The sequence below is a fragment of the Neodiprion fabricii genome, chromosome 2 (genome assembly GCF_021155785.1).
Source record: "Neodiprion fabricii isolate iyNeoFabr1 chromosome 2, iyNeoFabr1.1, whole genome shotgun sequence".
Taxonomy (NCBI): Eukaryota; Metazoa; Arthropoda; class Insecta; order Hymenoptera; family Diprionidae; genus Neodiprion; species Neodiprion fabricii.
In genome coordinates, this window is record NC_060240.1 from 39,383,698 (window position 1) to 39,407,006 (window position 23,309).

Below are 23,309 nucleotides of genomic sequence, written 5' to 3' on the forward strand. Positions count from 1 at the left end.
CATTTCACTCATCCGCACATGTCACGCAGGATTAGCGTTTTCGAGCATTGATCACGAGTGACATAATTGATATTTGTAACACGTATTAAGTATGGGTATAATGAGTAGCAATCGATCGCACCTCACGATCATATTCGGAAACACGATATCGAACGATTCATTCAACCTCGCGGGTATTTTCGTCCAACTTGGCCGTGGTCGTCTCGCGGCTTTAACATCATCGTTCACACTTCATGAGAAGTGGTCCGAAACAAGAAAGAAAAACCAACAAAAAAAAAAAACCAGAGAGAAAAAAAATTACACATGGGACGAGAACGAGAAGCAGGAAAATAAAACAGATAGGTCCAAGCTATCGAGTCGAAAAGTTAGCCGTAGCCTCTTCGACACGAATTTCAGCCCGTAATAGTAAAAGTAAAAACACAACCATTCGCGTCTTCACTTTTACTTTTATGAGAACAAGCTGCAGGTTAGCGTCAATGATGACCCAATAATGAAGCTATTAGTTACTGATACTCGCATTGACAGACGTGTGTGTCATTTGTAATGGAGTATTATATGCATGTCCAGTAGCTGACACACGTCAAACATTATTATGAACACCTCAAAGTTATTCATCGAGGCGCTCGTTCGGGTAAGAAGAAAAGTTCCTCGATGCAGAGCTGCCGAGATGATGAGATGAAATTATACATCCATCTGAATAAATCAATCTCATCACGGGTGGTCCGAAAACTTTTTACTTGTCAGACCAATCGAAAGTTACGGACAATCAACCAGAGTTCAATTTTTATTTTACCCTTTTTCTTGATGAAGAGTGACGTGTTGTTGTTTTTTTTTTTTTTTGTATTATTTTTGCTTACCTCGTCAGTCGTACAGTTACGATGCTATTTCTGTGCCTAATTTTACTACTACACTCGGCATGACTAGGCGCACGAGGCATCGCGTTATTCACATACGGGTATAATTAAAATCTGCAAAATGTTTTGATTAAGTTGATTTATCGATGGACCCGAACTCGCGAACCTCTTGAACGATTAATAGACCGAAGGCAGCCTTATTAATTGGCTAAACTGACGCGAGACCTCGTTCACAGTAAAAGTAAACGGAATGTTTAAGCGATCCGTGACGGTCATTGCTCCATCAAAGTGCTCAACTTTGATACTAGAAGACCCTGACTTTGTTGCCGATCAAGGCTAAGGAAAAGCCGAGTCATTTCTTCGGCTTGAAAGTCACGTGCTTAGGCAACGTGCCAGTAACAGACACGTGAGCCGATTTTAGCCGTGTGAATGAAGTTGCACGAATAGCGTTAAAAGCGTCCGAGTATTCGAACGATTGACCACCACAGCTGAGTTATTACTGTGTGGGCAGTGATACGGTTTCTGTCCGGTTTACAGATAGGGATAGGCACACTTCCAGGATGCCAATAAGATATCTCTCCCCCGCACTTCCTTGGCCTCATTTGGCGGAAGAGATCTGCAAAAATTCATTGAACATAAGAGAGACAAAGATTATTTCAAGGACTTTGATGTTCTTCCGGTTCCTGTGGGGAGGAAGTTGGCCAGATGTTGGTTTCCGTTGCTTGTAACTGGAATCAGCGATTTGTTTTCAACGCGTTCATTCGTGGATTCACGGAAGTACCAAACACAGTCGCACCGGGTAGGTACCAGGAGTTTTTCACAGTTGTTTTAGGGCAGGTTAAGATCTACCTCTGAAGGCTAGAGCCAAGTTCCCCGTCAAGTTAACAATCTTACGCCTAGTTGGGCGCGTTGTTCACGGTATCGCCTCTCTCGATGTCAGTGCATCAGAAGTGCTCACGGTTGGCGCAGCAAGTGAGCAAGGCACTCGGCAACTGTAGATGGAAAGCTACTCCGGACGGAGCGACATTTGCAACAAACTATGATCAATTGGAGATGATGAGATGGACTAGAGACGGTTTCGATGGCGCCAATAGCAGCGAATCGTTCGTAAGAATCAGTTTCTCATCTGTAGGGCAAGACTCGTTATGCGAACCTGTTCTTCACGCACACGGCGACGAGTGTCGGCCAGTGAAGAAGGCGAAAGGAGAGACTGGACGAGTTTCAGACTTGATTTGATAGTTTCGTGGTTAAGCTAACAAAGGAATCGGGCATGGCGTGGAAGGCTGGAACCTTGGAGGCGATATCGTTAGAAACAGAAGGAGTTCGTTGATCTTTATCCTCCGTGTGCCGCAGAGTGGTCCATGGGATGTCAGACCGCACCAAGCCGAGCAAAGCCTGCCCGAGCCGCGCTCGTCTTATTATTCCTTTTTAAAGTCTCTCTTTCTCTCGGCTTCTCACCCCTCGCTCCTTCCCCGACACGCTATCATCTCGCCGGCAATTCATTACTCCAAGTTGAGTCGCGCCTTCTCCTTCTCCGCCTCTTCTTCGTCTTCTGGGTCTCTCGGCTTGTGGAATATTATCGTGTAAGAGAAGATTGCAAAAATTCAGAGAGCTTCTCTTTTTGGTAGTTACTCAAGGGAGTCTTTACGACCGACTGCAGTGCAGTCCTGCCCTCGAGTTTCAAAAATCATGAAGAAACTGGCGAAATTGAAGCGCAAACTTCTGCTCCCTGGACGAAGTCAAATCATCGTAACAGCATCGGTCCGATGTTGATTATGTGCGGTCGATCGATCTTCGGTTCTCTGCTTTCGTATACCTGCAGCTTAATTCTGTCGCGGCCGCATCTTGAATATCCAAAAAGCGAACAGTGCATACAAGGGATGCGCTGAAACGAGATACGAGAGACGACAAGCGGCGTAGGAATCCGGCTGGATTCGGGAAAATAGAAAGAGAGTAAGAGATGACTAGTCCCAGCACCGTTCGGGGTACTCGCAAAAACGTCGGCGGGCTCTTTGAATCGTCCGAGACTAATTCATTGGGCTGGCCGCGTCTCGTCGCGAACTGGATCGAAAATTTTTATTCGGTTTTCGAGGCTCAAGCGATCGTCTCATCGAGTGGCCGAATCCTCGAAGTGAGGAAACAGCGGGTTAGGAAGAAATTCTCCCGTCGCGTCGTAGATAATTATCGGAGAGGAGGATCTCGGATTGTTCACCGGTGTGCATATCCTTGATCCGCAGACAACTTACAATTAGACGAGCGCATCGGAGTGACAATGAGTCGTCGGTGTCATCCACGGAGGGTGAGAATCCATCTCACCCCTGCCATCTGTCATTACCACTCCAACCCCGTATAGTCTGGAGTAGCGTAACAGATCCTGAAGTGCCTTGGGCACTTACTTGGCTTACTTGGCTTGCTTGGCTTGCTTGGCTTAGTTGGTGCCGAGCTTGGCGCTTTTGTGTCTCCTGAAGGACTTCGGGCGAAAGGCTCGATGATGATTGAATCAGCGTGTGTCAACGCCGGTTCGCGCGTTGTTTTACCAGTTGACGAAGCGTCTTTTTCGCTCGGCGGCGTGCAGCTTTTGACGCCGGGCTCCACGATCATTGACCACAAAGTGATCATCCTCGGCCCTGCGGCATGGTCAATCACCGGAACACGTTCGGCTATGTCACGCTCGGCGAGTCGTGTCGCAATTACCCGTTGAGAGTGTCTTCCTCGTGCGCACTGTACAATTGTGAATGTCTTTTTTCACCGTATGGTGCTGCAATTGTCGCCGTGACATGATTGCTTTATGTTCACGTGTCGTTTTAAATCGTTGCCGACGTCGGACATCGTTTCGTCCACTGTATAATCAGATTTCAATTGCGCAATTATACAACCCACTCTACTTGGAATTATAGGTCTCGGAAGTACAGGGAAATATACATGCGCACATGTACAGTCACGCGATGAATCAAACCGTCAACGTTTAATCAACGCTCTCTAAGTATGTACATACGATTTTTTAAGAGAGAACAAGAGGCGGTAGCTGCCCTGTATAAAGTCGACGTGGAAAAAATCATCTCGTGATTGTTTACGTCTGGAATAGCGTTCAATTAGCAACCTTAGCATCGCATGGCAATGATTAAATTCACCACAAGATGCCGCGTGTGAACGAAAGCTTTGTGTTACAAAATCATCGTCAACCTGACCCAGAGATTTACATACTCAATCTTAACGGTCCGAAGCGAAAAGGAAGCTCAGGCAGATTTTCGCGACTCGGAAGGGACCGTTATCCGAAGGACCACAAAACTCGCTTAAAGGTAATGCCAATTTCTTCGCCCTGTATTTAAAAGCAATTTCTTTCGATTAGCAACGGACTCTCACCTCGAACATGAACCTTATACGTCCGACGTCGTACCGCGTCAATGTACGAACGTATACCGGATGCCCCTTCATAAAGCGAGTCCTTGTAAAGATACGTGCATCGGACAACCGCATAGCGCCGCAGCACGTGTCGTTAATATGTTTTCTCGTTGAAACGAAACAATTATGCTATTCGAGTAGGCCCACCTAGTCGTTGATTATTACCCCCTGCCGAGGCCCCGAGTGACGTCCTTGTCGACGTATTCTGTGTCCGACTATCTCCTTCCGCCGGCTTTCGTCGACGATTCAAACGGCTTAAGGAATAATGGCGTTAATTAAGGTGCGTGTCGCAACCACGGCTGTGTGACGAACCTAATTAATACGCTTTGAAATCGATGAATAGACCCTAAGATGCGGGTTCATACTCGGCTGCACGACCCCGGACAACTCAACTCACTTCCCCGTTTAAGACGTCAGCTGAGACGAGGGGATATCCGGAATGTTGAAGGTCCTAACAGCGCAAGCTCGCGGAGATTCGCAGATTCGTAATGCAGCGAATCGGGCCTGAGTTCAGACACTTTTACGAGAGGACTCGGGGCCTTGGGGCTGCTGCTTAACGGGGATAATGAACGAGAAATCTGTAATGAAGTGATTAAAGTTACTGCATGGCGATAGCCCGCAATCACGATGCCTGATACGCGAACTGGAGAACAGGCTGCTTTATTTTTGTACCGATCTTCGGCCATGGAGTCCGTATTTTCTAAGCAAATAGCCTCGTGCCTTCCTCACTCTTCCAGCCAATTTAAAACCCGCAACGAAGACGAGCCTGCAATCTTTCGATCCGTGAAGGTCTTCGGTAAATAGACGACTAATATCGTGCCTCAATTGATCAGCACGCATCGCCAATCTGGAAATTGGATCTGGCTAAGACAAAAAGAAACTTGCGCCAATTAATAATGACCAAAACCAGTCGATATTCGATTAAATCCATTATTTTTTCCCGATTAATCGAGTACAATCGATTATTTTTCCTCAGAATCGGTTTTTGTTTTTTACTTTACCAATTTATGTGATTGAAGTATGAATTATTATCATTGTCTCACTTACTAATTACCTATTTGGTGTAATAAGTGAAAGATAAATGAATACTCTCACCTGAAATTGAAAAGTATTTTGAATAAATTTAGATATAATGAAAAAACTTGACCGTTATTAAGACTACATACTAAAGTTTACGAAATTTTGGTTTCAAGTGCACAGTTTGAAAAAAATACGAAATAAACAATTAATTTTTACCGATTCAATCGAGTCGTGTAATCGACGCATTGATTATTTTTAGTTTAATAGCCATCGCTGGCACTAATTGCGTTCGAGGATCACCTTCCTCTCCTGTTTTTTATCCTTGCGACCTTGCCGATACTCTCTCTGTTTACAGTTCTAGATAATGGTTTCGCATAACTTAATGGAAGATCTGCTTGGGTCTGTCCTCAGCCCATGAGAAGCACCTCACATTCCAGATGAGAAGCGCCAGATGTATTGCAGGGCTTCTAATTGTACAGGAACCCTGAATTTTTGGATTCAAGCTTCACAGAGTTTCCGAAAAATGATGAGCATCGTGACTTTGGCAAAGTTTATGTAAAAGAAAAAAAAAAAAAGAAAAAATGTGTACATTCCCAGACAGTTCGACATGGCTTGAAATGAAGAGATACTGTCGAAAAATGAGCAAAGTGATGGGAGGCAGAACGAAAGAAGTAACATTATCTGGTCATCGATCTGCAGGGATGTTCACATGTTATCACGTGATAAGGTCAATTGCGGTGATCTCCAGAAATGAACGGGGCCCGTTTATGTACCTACAGCTTGAGTTATTACCGGTTGGTAGTTGAAGGCCGCTTAAAGTGGTTTCTCGGACCTTTCTTCATCCTCCGATACCCGGATTAAAAACGGCCAAAGTAACAGCTGTGCGTGAGGTGTATAATATAAGTAACGTGAGTGAGGCGAAGAAAGTGTGAAACTTTGAAGGAACTATTTTTACCCATGCCTTACATGCTCACGCAACGAGCTTCCTACGGGAATTCACTTCACTTTCGATTATTTTTGTATTCCCACGGGACGTTCCTTCGAAGTTCGTGTCACGACTCGCGTTCATTGAACACGTGGCATTGTAAGTACCTACATTCGTTCCAGACCGTATGACGCGTATAATGCTCTACAGCTTCGTGTTGCGATAATGGCTTCTTACCTCTGCATGTTTAATTATCATAACAAGTGTCGTACCGCAATCGTACGATTTTACTCGCGTGCAAGGAAATTGAAGATTTCTGGATCAAATTTTCGAGTTACGCCGAGTCTTAGATTATACCGTGAATACATGTATCCTTGACAGGGTTAATCAACGACTGGAGGGCACAGATTTGTCTGAGGAAGTTCTGATGGCTGGTTACGACGTTGTTGGGCATCGTGAAAAATTCTTGCCCTTCCCACGGGGCCCAAAGTGTAGTGCAGGATGCCAAAGGGAAAAAAGAAGAGACGAGGAAAAGCAGAAGGAGGAGGAAGAAAGAGAGAGAGAGAGAGAGAGAGAGAGAGAGAGAGAGATGAAATTACAAGGGAAGAGCAACGAAAAAGGCTGAAGAAAACTGTGATTTACTGCCAGCAAGTGATTTTCGTAGATTCAGATTTATATCCTACATATTACCGCTTTTGGCCTGCCCAGATGATTTCACCATCCCATATATTATGAACCTTCTACGCTCGCGTAATTATTTCTCTTTTAATTTCAATTTTAATTACTTTTTCACAGCGTACTTCCCCGATTGAGAAATCGCTGCAAGCTAACAAATATTCTGCAGTTCGATCATTCCTAACTTATTCGTAACTATACACGTGATTAAGGGTTAATTACTCAAGTACCGCAGTATACGTGATGTGAGAATTGGTAATCGATTGATTAATTAATCAGCTAATCGAAAACGGTGTGATACTCAAACCGAACGACAATCGTCCGTTGAATATGTATGATTCCAGCATATATCTGATTCCAGATACATTTCTCTCTCCATAGGCATACGGTCTACACTTTTTCCCATCTCAGCTCAACATCGAAATATAAAAAAGAGAGTGCGAGAGAAGTCGATCAAATTGCATAAAACTTCGACTCTGTCACTTCGGTCGCATTTAATCGACTGCATTATTGTTTCACTCCCTTTGTTTATCCTTCAACAGCGGTAAACCATTTGGAAGAATCTCATTCCAGGGATGAGGGTGCATCACGGATTAATGGGGAGATGTAGAATCTGCGGAAGCACAATAGCTGTTATTAATATTCAAACGTTAATATTAATAAAAATCCAATGCGAGGGAATCGACTGTTATCGAGCCTGCATTACCCTTGGTTAGGGGTCTCGGTAGAAGCTTATAGTTTGTCGGGCGCAATCAGATACAATTGACTACTGCAAAGCTGCCCGAGGCGTTGTAAGCTTGGCTGTATAGCTCAGCCAGCAAGTGCATTGCGATACGTATCTAGGTAATGCTTGAACGTGATGCACGCTTATGTACATACGTGATACGAACCGTCATCGGATTGTGTCCAAGCTCGCGCAGGCCGGCCTCGATTGGTGCCAGAATCAATCAAGATTCCAGTGATTAGAGTTACGGCGTAATGTAACCCGTTAACGACGTTCGCTCTATCGCCCTACACCCCCCATTGTTACATGCCTGGAGTAGCTTATCCCGCGTAATCTTAAACTGCGGCCTGCGAATGAAAAACGCTCGATTCCTGAACTGCCATAAATAATTGTCATGTAATTAGTTACCGAAGCAAAGGTTAACGTGCTCCGTTCGGTTATTCTCGATTTACAACCGTGGATGACTTATCATTTTTGAGGGAAGCAACGGACCATTGTTAATTAATTCCATGCACTTGACATCGTTCCTCGATAATTAATAGACACATTGAACTGAGTTCATGGTATAATCGCGTCGGTCGATATTTGATCTCGTCATTATGAAAGAAATAACGAAAATTAGTTCCTCCGGAACATCATTATCAGAACATGACCGTGCCTTCATCATTCCTAAGGTTGAGTCACGCTTGTTCCCTTGGTGAAGAAGACTTGTATGCGCATAGTTGAAAGGGAATGAAAAAAGGATACGAACAAATTCGGTCGTTTAAACGAGCGCCCTGTAATCGGGTCTAATGTGCACCCGTCCGAAGTAGTTCTTGATTAAACCGTCCGGACGGTGCTACAGAGATAATTAGTCATTGGACAACTTGTTCAGCGAACGATTGCGGCGTCGCTGTCATTTCTTTCCAATTGTAATAATATAATTAATCGTTGATTATGCCGCAATACTCTTATATCCTGCACTCGATGTGCGCTGGGCGCTTCGTGCGAGGTAATTGTATGGTTAGGAATACTCGAAGCGAGTCAGTGTACCGTTTGCAGCACTTGAAACTCGTTTCGACGCACAGGCACTTGAAGAGGCTCGTTACCACGACGCGTCATTTGTGACGATTCCGGCAGACAGAATTGTGGATAAATCGCGTGTCGTCACTTCGATGACGAATGAAAACATTGGAAGAGAGGAAAAAATGTTTAAAAAATCTCCAGCATTGTTATTTGCGCTAATGACGGAGAAAATGAATGAAACAACGTCTCTACTGCGAGATAAAAATAAATCCGAGCAAAATTTGAATTGCAATTTGTAATAAAAACGATCTTACAATTTAAACCTTCCGTGTGATTAATCTTTGGTGGTTTTGAACTGGTTCTAATTTTTTTTGCTCATTTGCCTCGCTTCGTAATCTTACACAATAGCATAGTTATAACGCGGCGTAGTCAAAATCCGCATTTCAATCGCCCTCGATTCTTCCTTACGTGTCTAACTTGCAACTGCACCGAACATCTGGCCAGTCGCAGGTCGCATCTGGTCTTTTTGCACTTCATTAAGCGCAAGAAATTAGTCGTAAAAACGTAATTCATTGCGGGAGAGCTCGCGACAACGGAAAGAAATACCACCACAAGTTATCTAACTTCCAGAATGATATAATATAATATAATCCGAGCCAGGAATTCCTAGCGAGATGTCGTTGATCAGGAGCGCAGGATAACGGACGCATAGGAAACCGATGGAAAAGTTTCGCCCCTTTAGAGTCTTTAATAGTAATTGACTGAGTATTTTTCACGGATATCCAAACTCCCTGAAATATTACTGGAAATATTTCGTTAATCCCGAGTCTACGGCGAAGAAAAAAATGGAAGTCTTATCCTGTCCATTTTGCTCGAGGCGCAGTTTCAGAACGGGCCAGATGTGCCGAAGCTTTTCCTACCTCGCTTATGTTTCCCGGTCTTTCAAGTCAAGGAACTGAAAGGAATGGGCGTCGAAATTACCAGATAAGTTGACGGTGAACACGCAGGACTGTTGCGACATCGGAAAACATCTGCCACAGAGTATTCACGCACCTCACGTGAGTTTCTGATAACCATTAATAAACCCTATGAAAAATTGTAGACGAGCAATGACCCAACGCATTCCAATAACCACTTTGCGTCTTCGTCTCTCTTCGCTTTTCCCCCACACCGATTGGGCGATGATATGAATCAAGGATGCTGCTGCGTCTATCTCTCCATCACCAGTTTACGCGAGTATAAAGCTGCTGACTAAAGGCAAACAGATGTTTTCTTTCTGCAAAGAACAACCATCGTCACGCTCGAGGAGCCGGGTAATCGAAGACTTTATTCAGAGTTCTGAGGGCTCGGCTCAAGCACTGTTCAGAACCCGAAAATCACGGCCCACGATTAGATTACACGATTAGAGGTCGACGGCTCGGGTTTCCCGAAGGCTTGATCGGCTCTCGATCCTTTCGGTCTTCGGGATTAGGCTCTGATCATATGGATAAGAAAGGTGTTCCTGGCGGTCCAGGCGCCCACGCCTTTCTTCCACGCATTCCGTTCCGGGTAAGAATTAACAAGTGGCAATGGACGGCAACTCCATTCAGGCACCTCAATCCGTGCGATGTTGTTACGAGCTGTCACTAGAAATCACTCCTCAATTAGCGGCGTCCATTACTAGCCGATCTGCACTTCCGGCCAGAAACTGTAATCAAGTAGGTGTGCCAGTAACGTGTTTGGAACCACTTTTCGATCGGCTTCAAGTCTTCTGGCGTGGGAAGCCGGCTTCGGGTCGCTCTTCGGTGACCCAATGACGTTTCGTATCGCGTTCTACTCTCCCCGATTCGCTTTCTTCGGGCAAGAACATTCGCTCTTCCTCTGTCTCTCCCTCTCTCTTTTCTTACTTCGCGATGTAAGCGACCGTGCGTAACTGTCTGCCCACGCTGACGTAACAACCCGTAGAACGACTTGAAAGTGGAACTCGAACACGTCTTGCCTTAACGAGTCAGATTGATACCTGAACGCGGGTCAATGCTATCCTTACCAGACGAGGAGGTACAACGGTCCGAGAGAGGTTTAAAAACACATGGCGAACAGTGTGGAGAACGATTTGGACTCGGCGGCTTTACATCTTCTTTTTCTCCTTATTCATGAGCAAACATTGCACGTGTAATAAATTTCCTGATCAAGGTAAACCGGCTGCGCTTATAAGTGAGAGCACGGAAGTTGCGCAATCTGTATTGACTCGGTTCAAAGACACGAAATTTATTCACACTGCACACACTCTCCTGCACTTGACGGATCAAAGTGTTTTGAATAATCTACCGTTTGGTAAATACACACGCGCGATGTAGTCTACAGCCTTGCTCAAAGTCTGAGTGTCGCCACAGCTTTCGAAGACGATAATCGACTCTGGTCTTCTTTTTCTGTTTCAGGTCGTTGGTGCTTCTAATATTTATACTAGCTTCACACATCCCGCATGCGCCAGCCAGACACGTAAGTATCTTGAACATCTTACGGATTCGATTATCGCCAGTAATGGTAGGAGCGAACAGCCGTTGTCACGGAATTCGCGGAATCTCTTTCCGAAGTCCTGGGACAGGATCAGAGACGGTGTTAAGGCCAGACGCGGACACTTGGACACCCAACCTCGCGTCCTTGACGAAGGCAGCTTCGTCCTTGCAGGAGCATTAACTTCACCCCCGCGGCTCTTGCGTCATCGCATCCCTGGTCATAGGCTCCGGTTTTGACTGCAAAATTGTGACTGTCATTCTCCGTCGCTATTCGTGTTCTTTCCATAGTTTCTCATTTCTGCTGGAGCTGGAATGCCGAGCAGCAATTAAGGCGACGCGCTTCGATGTCTCACCGTCCAAGTGTCACCTTGGCTGGCACAAACCTCCGTGAAAACGTCGGCCAAGCTAGTCCTGCGAAGCTTCAACCGCAGCAAGAAACGGCTCGAGAATAAAGATCGAGTTACCGGTGTTGATCGAGTTCTTAGGATACGTACGTAGGTACCTGCAGCTTCGGAGTCCTTGAACCTTGCCCACCTCGACAGCCACCACGATCATCCACGCAATATAGTGTACATCTCCTGATTCGAACTGTGATCAACTCGGGATTACTCACCGTTCCAGGTAGCAACAGATCATTTCCCAAGCATTTTCGATGTCACGAGCTTTCGCGCAGAATTTTCACTCAACACAGACACACGCTAAGTACCCACTCTGTCTCGATAAGCAGCGTGTTTGCAATCTTACGTTGATCAATTGACTGATTATCTGTCCAATTCACTTTCCTCGCGACTGATATGATAATCGTGTTTCAGAGCCGGTTCGTGCACCTTGTCGCTGTATGTAAAGATTAACCCTTACTTGCCACCTAAGGGTGTAGACCTCCCAAGCCTTTCTTTCCTTAAGTAAAGGACAGTAAATTTTTTTTTGGATTTAAAAAATGATCAAGTTTTTTTGTAAAAATAGCCATTTATTTTTATTTAATTTTAGTTGCATTTATTATATTTTCGAAAACTTATTTCGAGTACGTGATTCTACAGAAGTGTGGCAAGTAATAGCTAAGTATCGCATGTTGGAATCGGAATATCTTGTAGGAGCTGAGGATCGATTGTGCGAATCGTCGTGCGGTTCAGTCCGAGATCATTGCCCCGCAGCCTTCGGGTTGCATCCTTACATTGCAGCGCCGTGATTTCTAATTTGCATCTTTGCAATTCACGAGTGAATTCTATAAATTGAGGAAGTTGAACCACACAAAAAAAGTTATAGCTGGATTGGTTTTCTTTTTCGTCAAAACCAAATGCCGGTTTCTTGATTTAAAAAATATTTAATTCCTCATGTCTGCTTTGATGTACTGCAATGCGTTATGCGCAGATGAAAGATGGAAAAAAAAAATGAGGAAAAATGAATTCACTTGCAGTCTGACCGTCTGGTTTAAAAATAGCTGTACGCACTGGCGCTTATGAATAAGGTCGTGAGCGGATGGTGTTACAGTTCTTTGACCAGCTGCCATGACTTCAGATCGGGGTAAGTCGGCCCGCGGTGATTATATTGTTAGTCACCGTTTAAGGTAATTAGTTGATTTGCTGTTGCAAACTCGTGTGATTGCTGAGTGATGTGAGAACTGTGTAGCTCTAATTTCGGAGATATGCTTTATGGAAGTGACTGTGGCGACTTCGAGCCGCCACCGCAGGCTGCAAGCGTTGAAATACTTTTTTTATAATTATTATTATCATTAATGGTGTTTTTTTTTTTTTTTTATTTATCTCGCGAAAGGAATTTAGGGTCTTAATTGATTTATGACTTACTTAACCAACAAGGCAAGACTGCTGGCGATCCTTAAATATTACTGCTAGATAGATTGGCCTACTTTTCATTGATGATTTTGCTGCCCGTATATAAACAATAAGCATTCGTGTGCGTGATACATATCATTTATTCGGGTACTCGAAGCGTCGACGGGTTCAGGATGTTAACTTAACGATATTTTTATACGTATGCAAATTTCCCTCACCTAATACCAATTTGTTTCAATAAAGTCAACTCGTTGTTAGCGATCTTCGTATTTGAAAAGAAAGAGATACAAACTTCGGTAAAAAAGTGATTTTTTTTATACTTTCAACGTAATTATTTTCGCGTAAAAATCACCACGTGCATTTAGACAGATTTGACATTCTCCAGATGAAATCGGATTGAAAACACAGACAAAACGTGCGGCAATATATCTGCAACCTAAAATTTGAATGCATCAAAAATATGCATCAAATACGGTAAGAATTTTTAAAATAATTTAGTGGTGAATTGAGATTCGAACCAGCATTAAATATTGAGAAATCCCTTATCGTTATTTCGACTAAAAGGAAAATAACAACACACATTTTTTCACCGTACTAGAAACCTGTCAAACTCAAATCCATTAAATTTTACGAGCCGACTATAAGTCGCGCTTAAGTAAAACCAGTAAATAAAAAGCCTAACCCTAGACAATTTTGACTATTTATTACAAAAGCGGACAACCGTTTCAATGCGTAAGGATCTGACTAAGGATTTTAAAGGCATTTTAAACCGTATCAAAGGTGGGCAAATACGCTTAAGGTATACGACCTCGTCTGGCGTGACTCTGTAACCCGGATATTGAATTTGTGTAAGAAAAACGGTCAAAGAACCAAGGAACGGTGCACGAACAGCAAGTAAAAGTACCCGCAAGTCGGCGTCACGCGACGTTAGAATTAAACGCGTGCGGCGTCGGTTCGAACGTACAAACGCGTGGCCTCGAATAATGAGACGTCAGTGGGGACCAAAAAACTTCGGGGACTGCGTTGTTGGCAGAAATCACGAATTATCACGCTAATTAATTACCCGAGGATTGAAACGTATGTCGGTAACATCATGCGGTTGATTTTTATCTCGGCACGCTTACGAGTCTCTTTTTGCACCGATGTCAGCGGGCTTCAATTTAATTCAATTATCGAACGTGGTCCTGATACTGTATGCCAATGTGAAATAGAATTCGTGCTATTGAGACGTAGGTGATAACACGTATATATGTGTCATTCAGCTCGTATGCAAATTTGTCGTTGCAGTAATGCCTGAATGAGCTTTACAGGAACGTTCGCTTCTGTAAACTTAGCGCGATTTTATTCCACGGAAATGCGTCTTTTTGACCGTGTAACACGCCTTGTTCAACTAGCGGGTATCCCACGCTTGATGTATAAAGTCCCTTCATCCCAGATGAGGAGCCTTAGCTAATTGACTATTGCTCTGATGAAATTTATTTATCGGAAATGGAGAAACACGCCACAGCCCGTTATTTTACCCTCGAGTCTATTAAGCCCCGCCTCTGGGGTAATTTACTGTTCCTCTTCCCTGCAAGCGTCGGTTCCGCTGTTACGGTGAAAATAATGTCGCTAGAACTCACGGCTGATGCTGCACGGTTTTACAAACCGTGAATTAAAACTGTCCTGGACAACCGCCAGCTAAACTTGGGTTTTCCGTTGCACGTTATACGAGTTACCTTCCCACTTTGGGGGGCGGCTTCACAACTACTTATACAGAACCGGTGCGGAAGTGGCTGTGCTCGGTGTGAAATTAGTTCTAAGACGTTTACCACCTTATACATCCAGCTCCTGCAGTAGACGACTCGAATTTGCGTCCAGCAATTGCTTTGCGATGCAATTTTCACCCAGGTCTGCAGGTAATTAAGGCCACGGTAATAATGCTCTTCCGAAAATTTCAAGAGTCGGAACCATTTTCGTAAACATTTTCACCGGCCAAGTGATTCCGGCTTCAAACGAGAGCTTAGTTTTGTCGGAGCTTGACCCCTGAAACGGTGCTTTGAACTTCGCATCACAACTCAGATAAAACATCACAAGTACGTGTTTTTTTCAATTCCATGAAATTACATACCTACTGCTATACCTGTTCTAGTGGAATCGGAAATCCTCGTAATCGAGATGCAGGATTGATTATTGTTTAAAGATGTGACAAACTGCGACATTGCGTTCACAACAAAAGGAATTTTCAGCCAACCGAATGTGAGAAACGAAGCAGATGATTCGGATTCCGTGATTTGTCGTGGCTATCGCTTCTATCGCTACTAAACTCCTGTAATGACTATTTTGAATTCATTTCTCCAGCACCACATAAAATTGAGACACGACAGGCACAGAAGACAGCATGGCGAAAGCTACCTGCCGCCGCACTTCGTCTTGGACACCGACGAGCAGGAGACGGGCACCTGGGGTTCGTGGTCTACACCAAGCTCCTGTTCACGTTCCTGCGGTGGAGGAGTTGCCTACCAAACGAGACGCTGTAACGACGTAGAGTGAGTTGTACCTTGTTACTTGGTAGTAACATCTTCCTTCGACGGAACACGCTTGTCGAACCTTGAGCAATTTTCCGTCCACTGAACCGAATATAATCATCGCCACCTATCAATTCATCATACGCCTTCTCGAGGCGTAGTTATACCACTGACGTGATATATTGGACAGTCCATAACCGTAAAAGGTTGGCTTTGATACGAGAGACCATCATCAGCGTCCAGTGGATATAAGCAACAACTGCCCATCGAGCCCTAGCTTTTTTCAATCTATTTTTATATTTATTCGAAATCGATATCTCGACTCAAACTGATTGCATTTCTTTGAATTTCAGTCCAGACGGGACGAAGAGGTGTACAGGGGCAAAGAAAAGGTTCTTCTCCTGCAACATTCGGGTAAGTACATGAAAATAAAGTCCCACCGTGAGCCAGCCGGATAGAAATTGAATCTATCGATTCTAACTGAATTTAGATCAACGACGAACAATCGACACGTGGCAAAGCGTCTGTAAATAGTCGGTGTCAAGCTTTGGTAACGTGGACCGAGACGCGCGACGGCGACGACAAACGTCCAAATCAAAGAACGACCATCGAACTCGGTGATTACAGTCGATCATAATCAAGCGCGATGAACAAATTGATCAGCACGTGGTGTATATCTCACACTTTACCAACTCGATGGGGTACAGATAGTCATGGTATTCGGGCTCGGAGAGGTCACAGAGCATAGATTTATCAGTAGTGAGTTATGCATCGGTTTCCAACACTCCGTCCATGCTCGGTGACCGCAGGTACAAACACGCACCCATTGCTCGATGGTGTCCGTGCAGTTGAAGTACACGACCTCGGCGAGAACCAAGAGGCAGGCATGCCCGCGCGAATCCCGATCGTGATCTCTGCCTGGATCGCGTACACCTCCTAAGCTATGAGTCGAAAAAAGTACACGGTGTAGATTGCAAGTTCAATAGCACTTGATCAGCACCTATCTCGCGTGCGCATTCTTCCGAGGTTCAATTGCCGATTGTATATGTTGTGCCCAAGTTACGGACCGTGCTAATGTTCCTGCCAGAGTATCACACTGTACTGGTAAATTAATTGAATCATGAATAACCGCGCTCACCCATCGCCGTTCGTATTATGGTATCATTGTGACAAATCTGAGGAGCTAATTCGCAACGCCATACGCTGGTTATTATAATTCTCACAGTAGAATATACGGTAGACTCTATCATGGGTACTGGAACGAATAACTTGACTCGTGACTTCTACCGTTCCATGCCACTCGTTCCATTTACCCCAGAGCTATGCACAATAACGACTCTGGACTCAGGGCCGCTTCAAGGTCCTACCTGCGCAGTCGAGATCGATTTTAATAGCTCTGGTTATACTTGAAAAGACCACCTGTTGATTTCGGATTCCTTGTACAGAGTTGAAAGTGCAGGAGGCAAGAGCAGAAGGAACCACTTTTTTTACGTACGAGGTGCAGCAAGCGGTTTTCTTCGTTATACTCTGAAATCGAGTTGAAGTTTATACTCTTCGGTACACGGCATTAAGTGTGTATTTGTTAAAGAAACAAAGCTTGGGGTGGAAATAATCAACGTCAGAATTGAAAGCCATGAAAATGTATCTAATTTCTCATTCTAGTGTTAAAAAATGTTGTACCTTCGGCAAAACTAACAGTCATTAGATGAGATACATGTACCGTTTCCCGGAAATCAATTGCTCATCTATCTTTGAATTTCCTCAAGCCTCGATTATACACAAACATAAATCATCAAAACGCGCGATCGAGGCGCCTTTCAAGCCTTTCCTCCGAAAGAATGTTACTCGTTCATTCCTAACTCGAGGGGGACAACAAGAGTCCTAAAGGATGGAATGGTTAGGGATGGGCGGAGACGGTATAATAAATGTAGCATCACGGCGTGAAATGAGAATAGGTAAGTTACTCGGTCGTAGTTCGGTACCTATATCTCGAATCTAGAAACGGGGGTTGCTGGGCGTGTTAAAACTGGTCCCTGTGGTCCTTCAGACCAGATTCTAGGCGTCGAGGGTGTGCGGGACGTGGTGGGCGTGGGTGTGATGCTTCTTGAGATTAACTTGTCTCTAGGCGATATAGCAACGGCCTGTAAAACTGATTTCTATTCGGTGGTACAACACCGAGCGCGCTTTCCTCGGTTCTCCACGAAATTGTCAAACATCGGAGGCGAAACTGACGACTGGTGAATCTCCGTATGCGGTTTGGTACAGTACAAGATTATTAACTTGCACTGCAGCGCTTTCCATATCCTTGGGTACTCGGCGTTATGGAGTCAAGTGCCCCGGAGTATCGAGCATATACGGAATATTTTGCCAGGCGTCCCATCGCTTTCGTCGTAATTTATCCTGTTACAATGCGATTACGTCTAAAATTCCCACGAGTAGTTTTACACGTAACGACATAACGGTCGGGAGCTCGAAGCACAAGATGGTTCGGCTACGTTCGATTCACAGGAGATAAGGTTAAGCGTATATTTATTATGCCTATGTATGTATAGATTGTAGATATGAAACCTTCGAACGTTACGTCATTCAACATGATCAATGGTCATGAAATCATTCATAAGATCGTATTAACGGTGGATAAATTCTATTCTCATTTATATGATATTCACGATACACCTTCGAGGAATGAAGACTTCTACTTATCACGTACGTTGTAAATATGAGCAGCCCTGAATTCTGTTCGTAATGTATCTTGAGCACTAAATTGACGAGAAACCTTTCGGCTGGTTTGTATTTGTGGGAAAAAATTTGGTAACGATGACGGCAAGTTGAAACTTGCGAAAATTTTTATTCCAAAATACATTGCTATTCCAGGATTGTCCAGAGCCAGCTAACGACTTCAGGGCGGAACAATGTGCAGCGTACGACAAAACGCCAGTTAACGGTGTCTTGTACGAGTAAGTTTCATCTCATTTCGATTTCAATCCCTTTCAACAGTTATCTTTATTTGATTTCAACTGAAATATGCAGTAAAAATTCACTTCCATGGGAACCTGGAACATACTAAACTGATTTACTCGTTCGTACTGCCTTTGGCTCTAAAAGATACTCTTTTGTCATCACCAGCCATAAATTTCCTAACTCAGAATCACCTGAGACTGACTGGTACATTAGAATAACCTTCTTAGTCAAGCGAACCACCCCTAAACTCTGCGCCTCAAAGCAAACTAAATAGTTCCGTGTACAAGCTATCATCTCGAGGAACGATCGCGATGGTCGTGAAACGCCGAGTCATTTCCTGAATACGTTTCTAAAGAGTTAATAAATATTGTTACACGAAAGAACACGCTGTTGAATATCAATTTTATAATTGAAAAAGAATCCTACTCTGGAAGAATAACTGATCAATGCTGTTAAATTATTTTAGGTGGGTTCCTTACACTGGAGCGTCTAACAAATGCGAGTTGAACTGTAAACCGCGTCGCGAGAGATTTTACTACCGTCTCAAATTCAAGGTCACAGATGGTACACCCTGCGTCTCTGGTCAGAACGACGTTTGTGTCGAGGGTAAATGCATGGTGAGCTTAATGGTGACGATGAAAACTCGTTTTTGTGTTACCTTGGCGATAATATTCAACTTTCGTGTACTCGTTAACAGCCTGTGGGATGCGACATGATGCTCGGCAGTGGTGCTAAGGAAGACAGATGCCGGGAATGCGGTGGAGACAATTCGGCCTGTGATACGTTTCACGGAGTAGTCGATAATGACAATATGAAAATTGGTACGTATCTATTGCTTTCCTATTTACCTCGTCAATAGAGGTGGATTTGCATCAACATTGCCTTTGATTACCTCCAGGGTACAACGATATCTTACTGATACCCGCCGGTGCAACGAATATTGCTATCAGCGAGCTACGTCCGTCAAACAACTACTTGGGTATGTTGCTTTCTTTTATTACGTCATCTAAAAGGAAAATTTCTTACCGTTTAAAAGATTCTATGTGATCAATCGTTCCGCAATTTTATAGCCATTAGGAACTCGACGGGTCATTATTATCTGAATGGAAATAGGACAATAGATTTTCCCCGAAGCTTTAAGTTTGCTGGCACCGTTTTTCGATATGAGAGAAGACCTACGGAAATTATGACTGCGGATATGGTCACCGCGCTGGGACCAACGAACCAGACAATTTACATTGTGGTAAATATTTTCACTCTCAGGGTGATTGGATGTATTTTTCTTGTTTATCATTTTTCCAGCTCTCTTAAACAAAACGATTCAGTATTACTGTGAATAAAGATTAATCGAAACATTTTTACAGTTGCTTAAACAAGGCAAAAACGTCGGCGTTGATTACGAGTACAGCATATCGAAAAGACTCTCGAACTCTTCAGACGCTGAGAGTTACACTTGGGTCGAAGAAGAGTTTTCCGATTGCAGTAGTACTTGTGGCGGAGGTATGTCTTTTTTTTATACTCTATTAATTTTCCTTCGTACACGCGCTTATGTAACCAAGTTTTTTATAACGAAAGGCATCGAGTAGTGTGTTCTCGTGTCTAACGCTGAAATAGTGGAATCTCACGCTATTGTAATAATCGAATTCAATGAAACTAGCGAAATTGTGTTATTCAGGATTCCAGTCGAGGCTGGTCAAATGTGTCAGACGTGGTGATAACGAGGAAGTGGACGCCAATCTATGCGATCAGCAACTTGAACCAGTCAGCAACGTATCATGCGGCGAAGAGGCGTGTCCACCTGAATGGGTGATCGGGGATTGGGGTCCATGTAGTAAAGCCTGTGGACTTGGAGGAGAACAGACGCGAGAGATAAAGTGCGAGCAACTCATTTCCGGAGGTATTCCATCGCTTGTGGATGACACTCGTTGTTTGAAAATAATCGGACCTAAGGGCATTGAGATACAGGAATGTAACAAGGATGTTCCATGTCCGCAGTGGCACAAAGGCCCATGGAAACCTGTGAGTGAGAAATATTCATCTTAACGAGTGTTGACGTATTCAATGCGTATATACAATACTTTTTTTTTATTACAGTGCGATCGCCTCTGTGGCCAAGGAAAGGAGAGGCGTAAAATAACTTGCTACAAAAAAGTAGACGGAAAAATAATCGTCCTACCTGATTCCGCCTGTCCGGAAGAGCGTCCGGAGAGTGAGAAGGATTGCGAATTGAGACCTTGTGCTGGGATTGATTGGGTTGTATCCAAATGGAGCGGTGTAAGTTGATGTATATAATAGAGGTATTCCTCTAGAGAGACGAAACATAAACTGAGAATACACTTGTGCGTGATTGTGTGAAAAATTCGTGAACTGACTGATTGCATTTCCTGTTTTCAGTGTGACAATAAATGCGGTCTTACTCAAGAGACTAGAACTGTAAGCTGTGTCTCATTGGACGATAAAATATATCCTAATGAAAAGTGTAACCCTGAAACGAAGCCTGAATTAGTCAGGAGTTGTTCGGCTCAAGAAAAGTGCAATTACCAATGGTATGCAACGCAGTGGAGCGAGGTACGTGCAATAGTTTGTGTTGTTTGTGAGATTATGTTTAGAATTTCCAAAATACGGTGAACTTCAGAGAGTTCTTGTTTAAAATATATGATTAGTGGTTCCTTATACTAATGATACACTGATTTTAGTGCTCTGTAGAATGTGGCACTGGAATCGCAACTCGCAAAGTATTTTGTGCTACATCAGACCCTGAACTGAGTTGCGTAACAAAGGTTGAAGATGAAAAATGTGATCCAAGTACAAGGTATAATGACACTCAAGAGTGCACTGCTGAGGTGAAAGAGTGCAAGGGTGAATGGTTCTCGGGTCCCTGGAGTGAGGTGAGCAGCGTTATGATTATAAGAGCAAGCTTGGAAACATCTACTCGAAATGTTATTGAAGACTTGTCTGCAATTATATACACTTAAGATTTGCAAGGAAAACATTTCGTTTCAGTGTTCCAAGCCATGCGGCGGTGGTGACAAGACTAGAAAGGTAATATGCATGAAGGATAATAAAGTGGTTCCGTCTAAGGATAATTGTCGTGAAGATGAGTTTATGCTCGCCAGCGACAATTGCAATGAGAAGGCGTGCGAGCAAGGTAATGACCGATAGAATCTCGGGGTTTATATAAACAGTTCAACGTGCCCTTTTATTCATTTTCAGATGAAGTTATACCAGAAGAACGAGGAAAACCCAATGCACCAACGGATGTCGAAGAAGACGAAGAATGTGAGGATTATGAAGACGATGAATTCATTTCTGTTAACCAGGATCTTGGCATTCAGGTACAAAGATCGACCTAGAAAAATAGAGTATTACAGAATAAATTCATTTATATTAGTGATAAATATTTTCTCGCTAATATTGATTATTATTTTTTATAATTTCCAACTCAAATCTGATACATGTACGTACCTCAAAATAATAAATCTGATACTTTTGCAATCAGCAGTCTAGGAACAATGACGAAATAGAGTCGTCAGGAAGTGGCTTAGAGGATATGATGATGAGCGATGATTCTAATGCACTACCCCCAATACCAGGCCCGCTCGGCGATATAATTGAGCATAATGACTACTTTTACGAAGAAGGAAGTGGTTCCGGATTCTCATCCAGTTTCACTGATGACGGGAACAGTTCTACGACCTCCAATCTTGACTATAGAACTGAAACTACCAATATGTATAGTTCACTTGGTAAATATCCGACCCACGCTTCTAAATCTACAGTTACAGAATCTGGTAAAATCACATCAATTATTACCTCAGGAACGTCGACTTCAGACACCAGTTCAGAATCGTCCGGAACATCTGAAACAATCAATCTAGATACAAAGGCCTCCACAGAATTGGACAAAGTTGTATCAACGGGGTCAACAGAACAAACAATATCAACTAAAGCATCTGTTACATCGAAATCGCCAAGTAATATTTAATATGACATAAATTTCGAGTCCGAAGTTCTTATTTGGCACTACTGTGACCATGAGGCTAAACTATAATAATTTTATGATTTTTTGTTGTTATTATTAATCCAAATTTCTCTGTTTCAGTGACCACTAAACCCAAAAAGCTTAAACCAGAGGATGTGCCCTTCGAGGTAGTGCCACCTGACGTTACCAAGCCACCAGTAACCACCGAAAAATCGACTTTGCCTGAGTCTACCACACTATCAGCCGGTATTTCAAGTTCTAGCCCTGGTAGAAGGGCTTCCGATTCTTCATCAACTGTAGAAACAACCGAAGCTTCTGATTCTACAGTTGTTTCTAGTTCCGATGAAATCAAACCGTCTACAACCTTAGAACCATCTGGTTCGGAAATGAGTTCGTTGTCGACCCCAGAAGCGTCAACGTCATCTGATGCAGGCATAACAAATCGAACCGTTTCTGAAACGACTGTATCGTCTGATTTAGATACATCAGAAGAGTCTAGCACAAATGCAACAGAATCAACCAGTGCAGGAACAATGGAATCATTTGGATCAAATATAACACTGACGTCGAGTTCTGACAAAACCAGCACTGATGCAACGGTAGTGTCTAGTACAACAGATTCACTGACTTCCGGTAAAACCAGCATTGATACAACAACCGTCTCTAGCTCAGAAGCAACAGCTTCATCTGATTTAACCACAATCGGCTCTGCCGGTACGGAAACAAAAGCATCTTCTGAGTCAGGCACGATCGAATCATCTGGCACACGTTCAACAATGTCAGCTGGTACTGTTTCAACAGTGTCAACCAGCTCTGAAACGTCAGTGGCATCTACTTCAGATACTACTGGAACATCTGAAGCAATCAGTCTAGATACAAAGGCCTCCGCAGAATTGGACAAAGTTGTATCAACGGAGTCAACAGAACAAACAATATCAACTAAAGCATCTGGTACGTCGAAATCGCCAG

General features: G+C 43.6%; 1 protein-coding gene across 7 annotated transcripts in view; it reads left to right on the top strand.

Moving 5' to 3' along the window:
- LOC124175110 (papilin) overlaps nt 1-23,309 on the top strand; it is a 71,326-nt gene that overhangs the window by 33,797 nt on the left and 14,220 nt on the right. For 6 of the 7 annotated variants that reach the window (XM_046555013.1, XM_046555019.1, XM_046555017.1 and 3 more), the window contains exons 2-19: nt 11,023-11,083; nt 15,231-15,418; nt 15,751-15,811; nt 18,272-18,354; nt 18,825-18,975; nt 19,056-19,179; nt 19,257-19,337; nt 19,429-19,601; nt 19,723-19,858; nt 20,034-20,377; nt 20,453-20,632; nt 20,753-20,926; nt 21,055-21,246; nt 21,362-21,506; nt 21,572-21,693; nt 21,858-22,104; nt 22,177-22,332; nt 22,461-23,309. In XM_046555013.1, the coding sequence (XP_046410969.1) occupies nt 11,023-11,083; nt 15,231-15,418; nt 15,751-15,811; nt 18,272-18,354; nt 18,825-18,975; nt 19,056-19,179; nt 19,257-19,337; nt 19,429-19,601; nt 19,723-19,858; nt 20,034-20,377; nt 20,453-20,632; nt 20,753-20,926; nt 21,055-21,246; nt 21,362-21,506; nt 21,572-21,693; nt 21,858-22,104; nt 22,177-22,332; nt 22,461-23,309 (3,467 nt within the window). The remainder of the gene's footprint in view (nt 1-11,022; nt 11,084-15,230; nt 15,419-15,750; nt 15,812-18,271; nt 18,355-18,824; nt 18,976-19,055; nt 19,180-19,256; nt 19,338-19,428; nt 19,602-19,722; nt 19,859-20,033; nt 20,378-20,452; nt 20,633-20,752; nt 20,927-21,054; nt 21,247-21,361; nt 21,507-21,571; nt 21,694-21,857; nt 22,105-22,176; nt 22,333-22,460) is intronic. The other variant, XM_046555016.1, reaches the window with a different exon arrangement.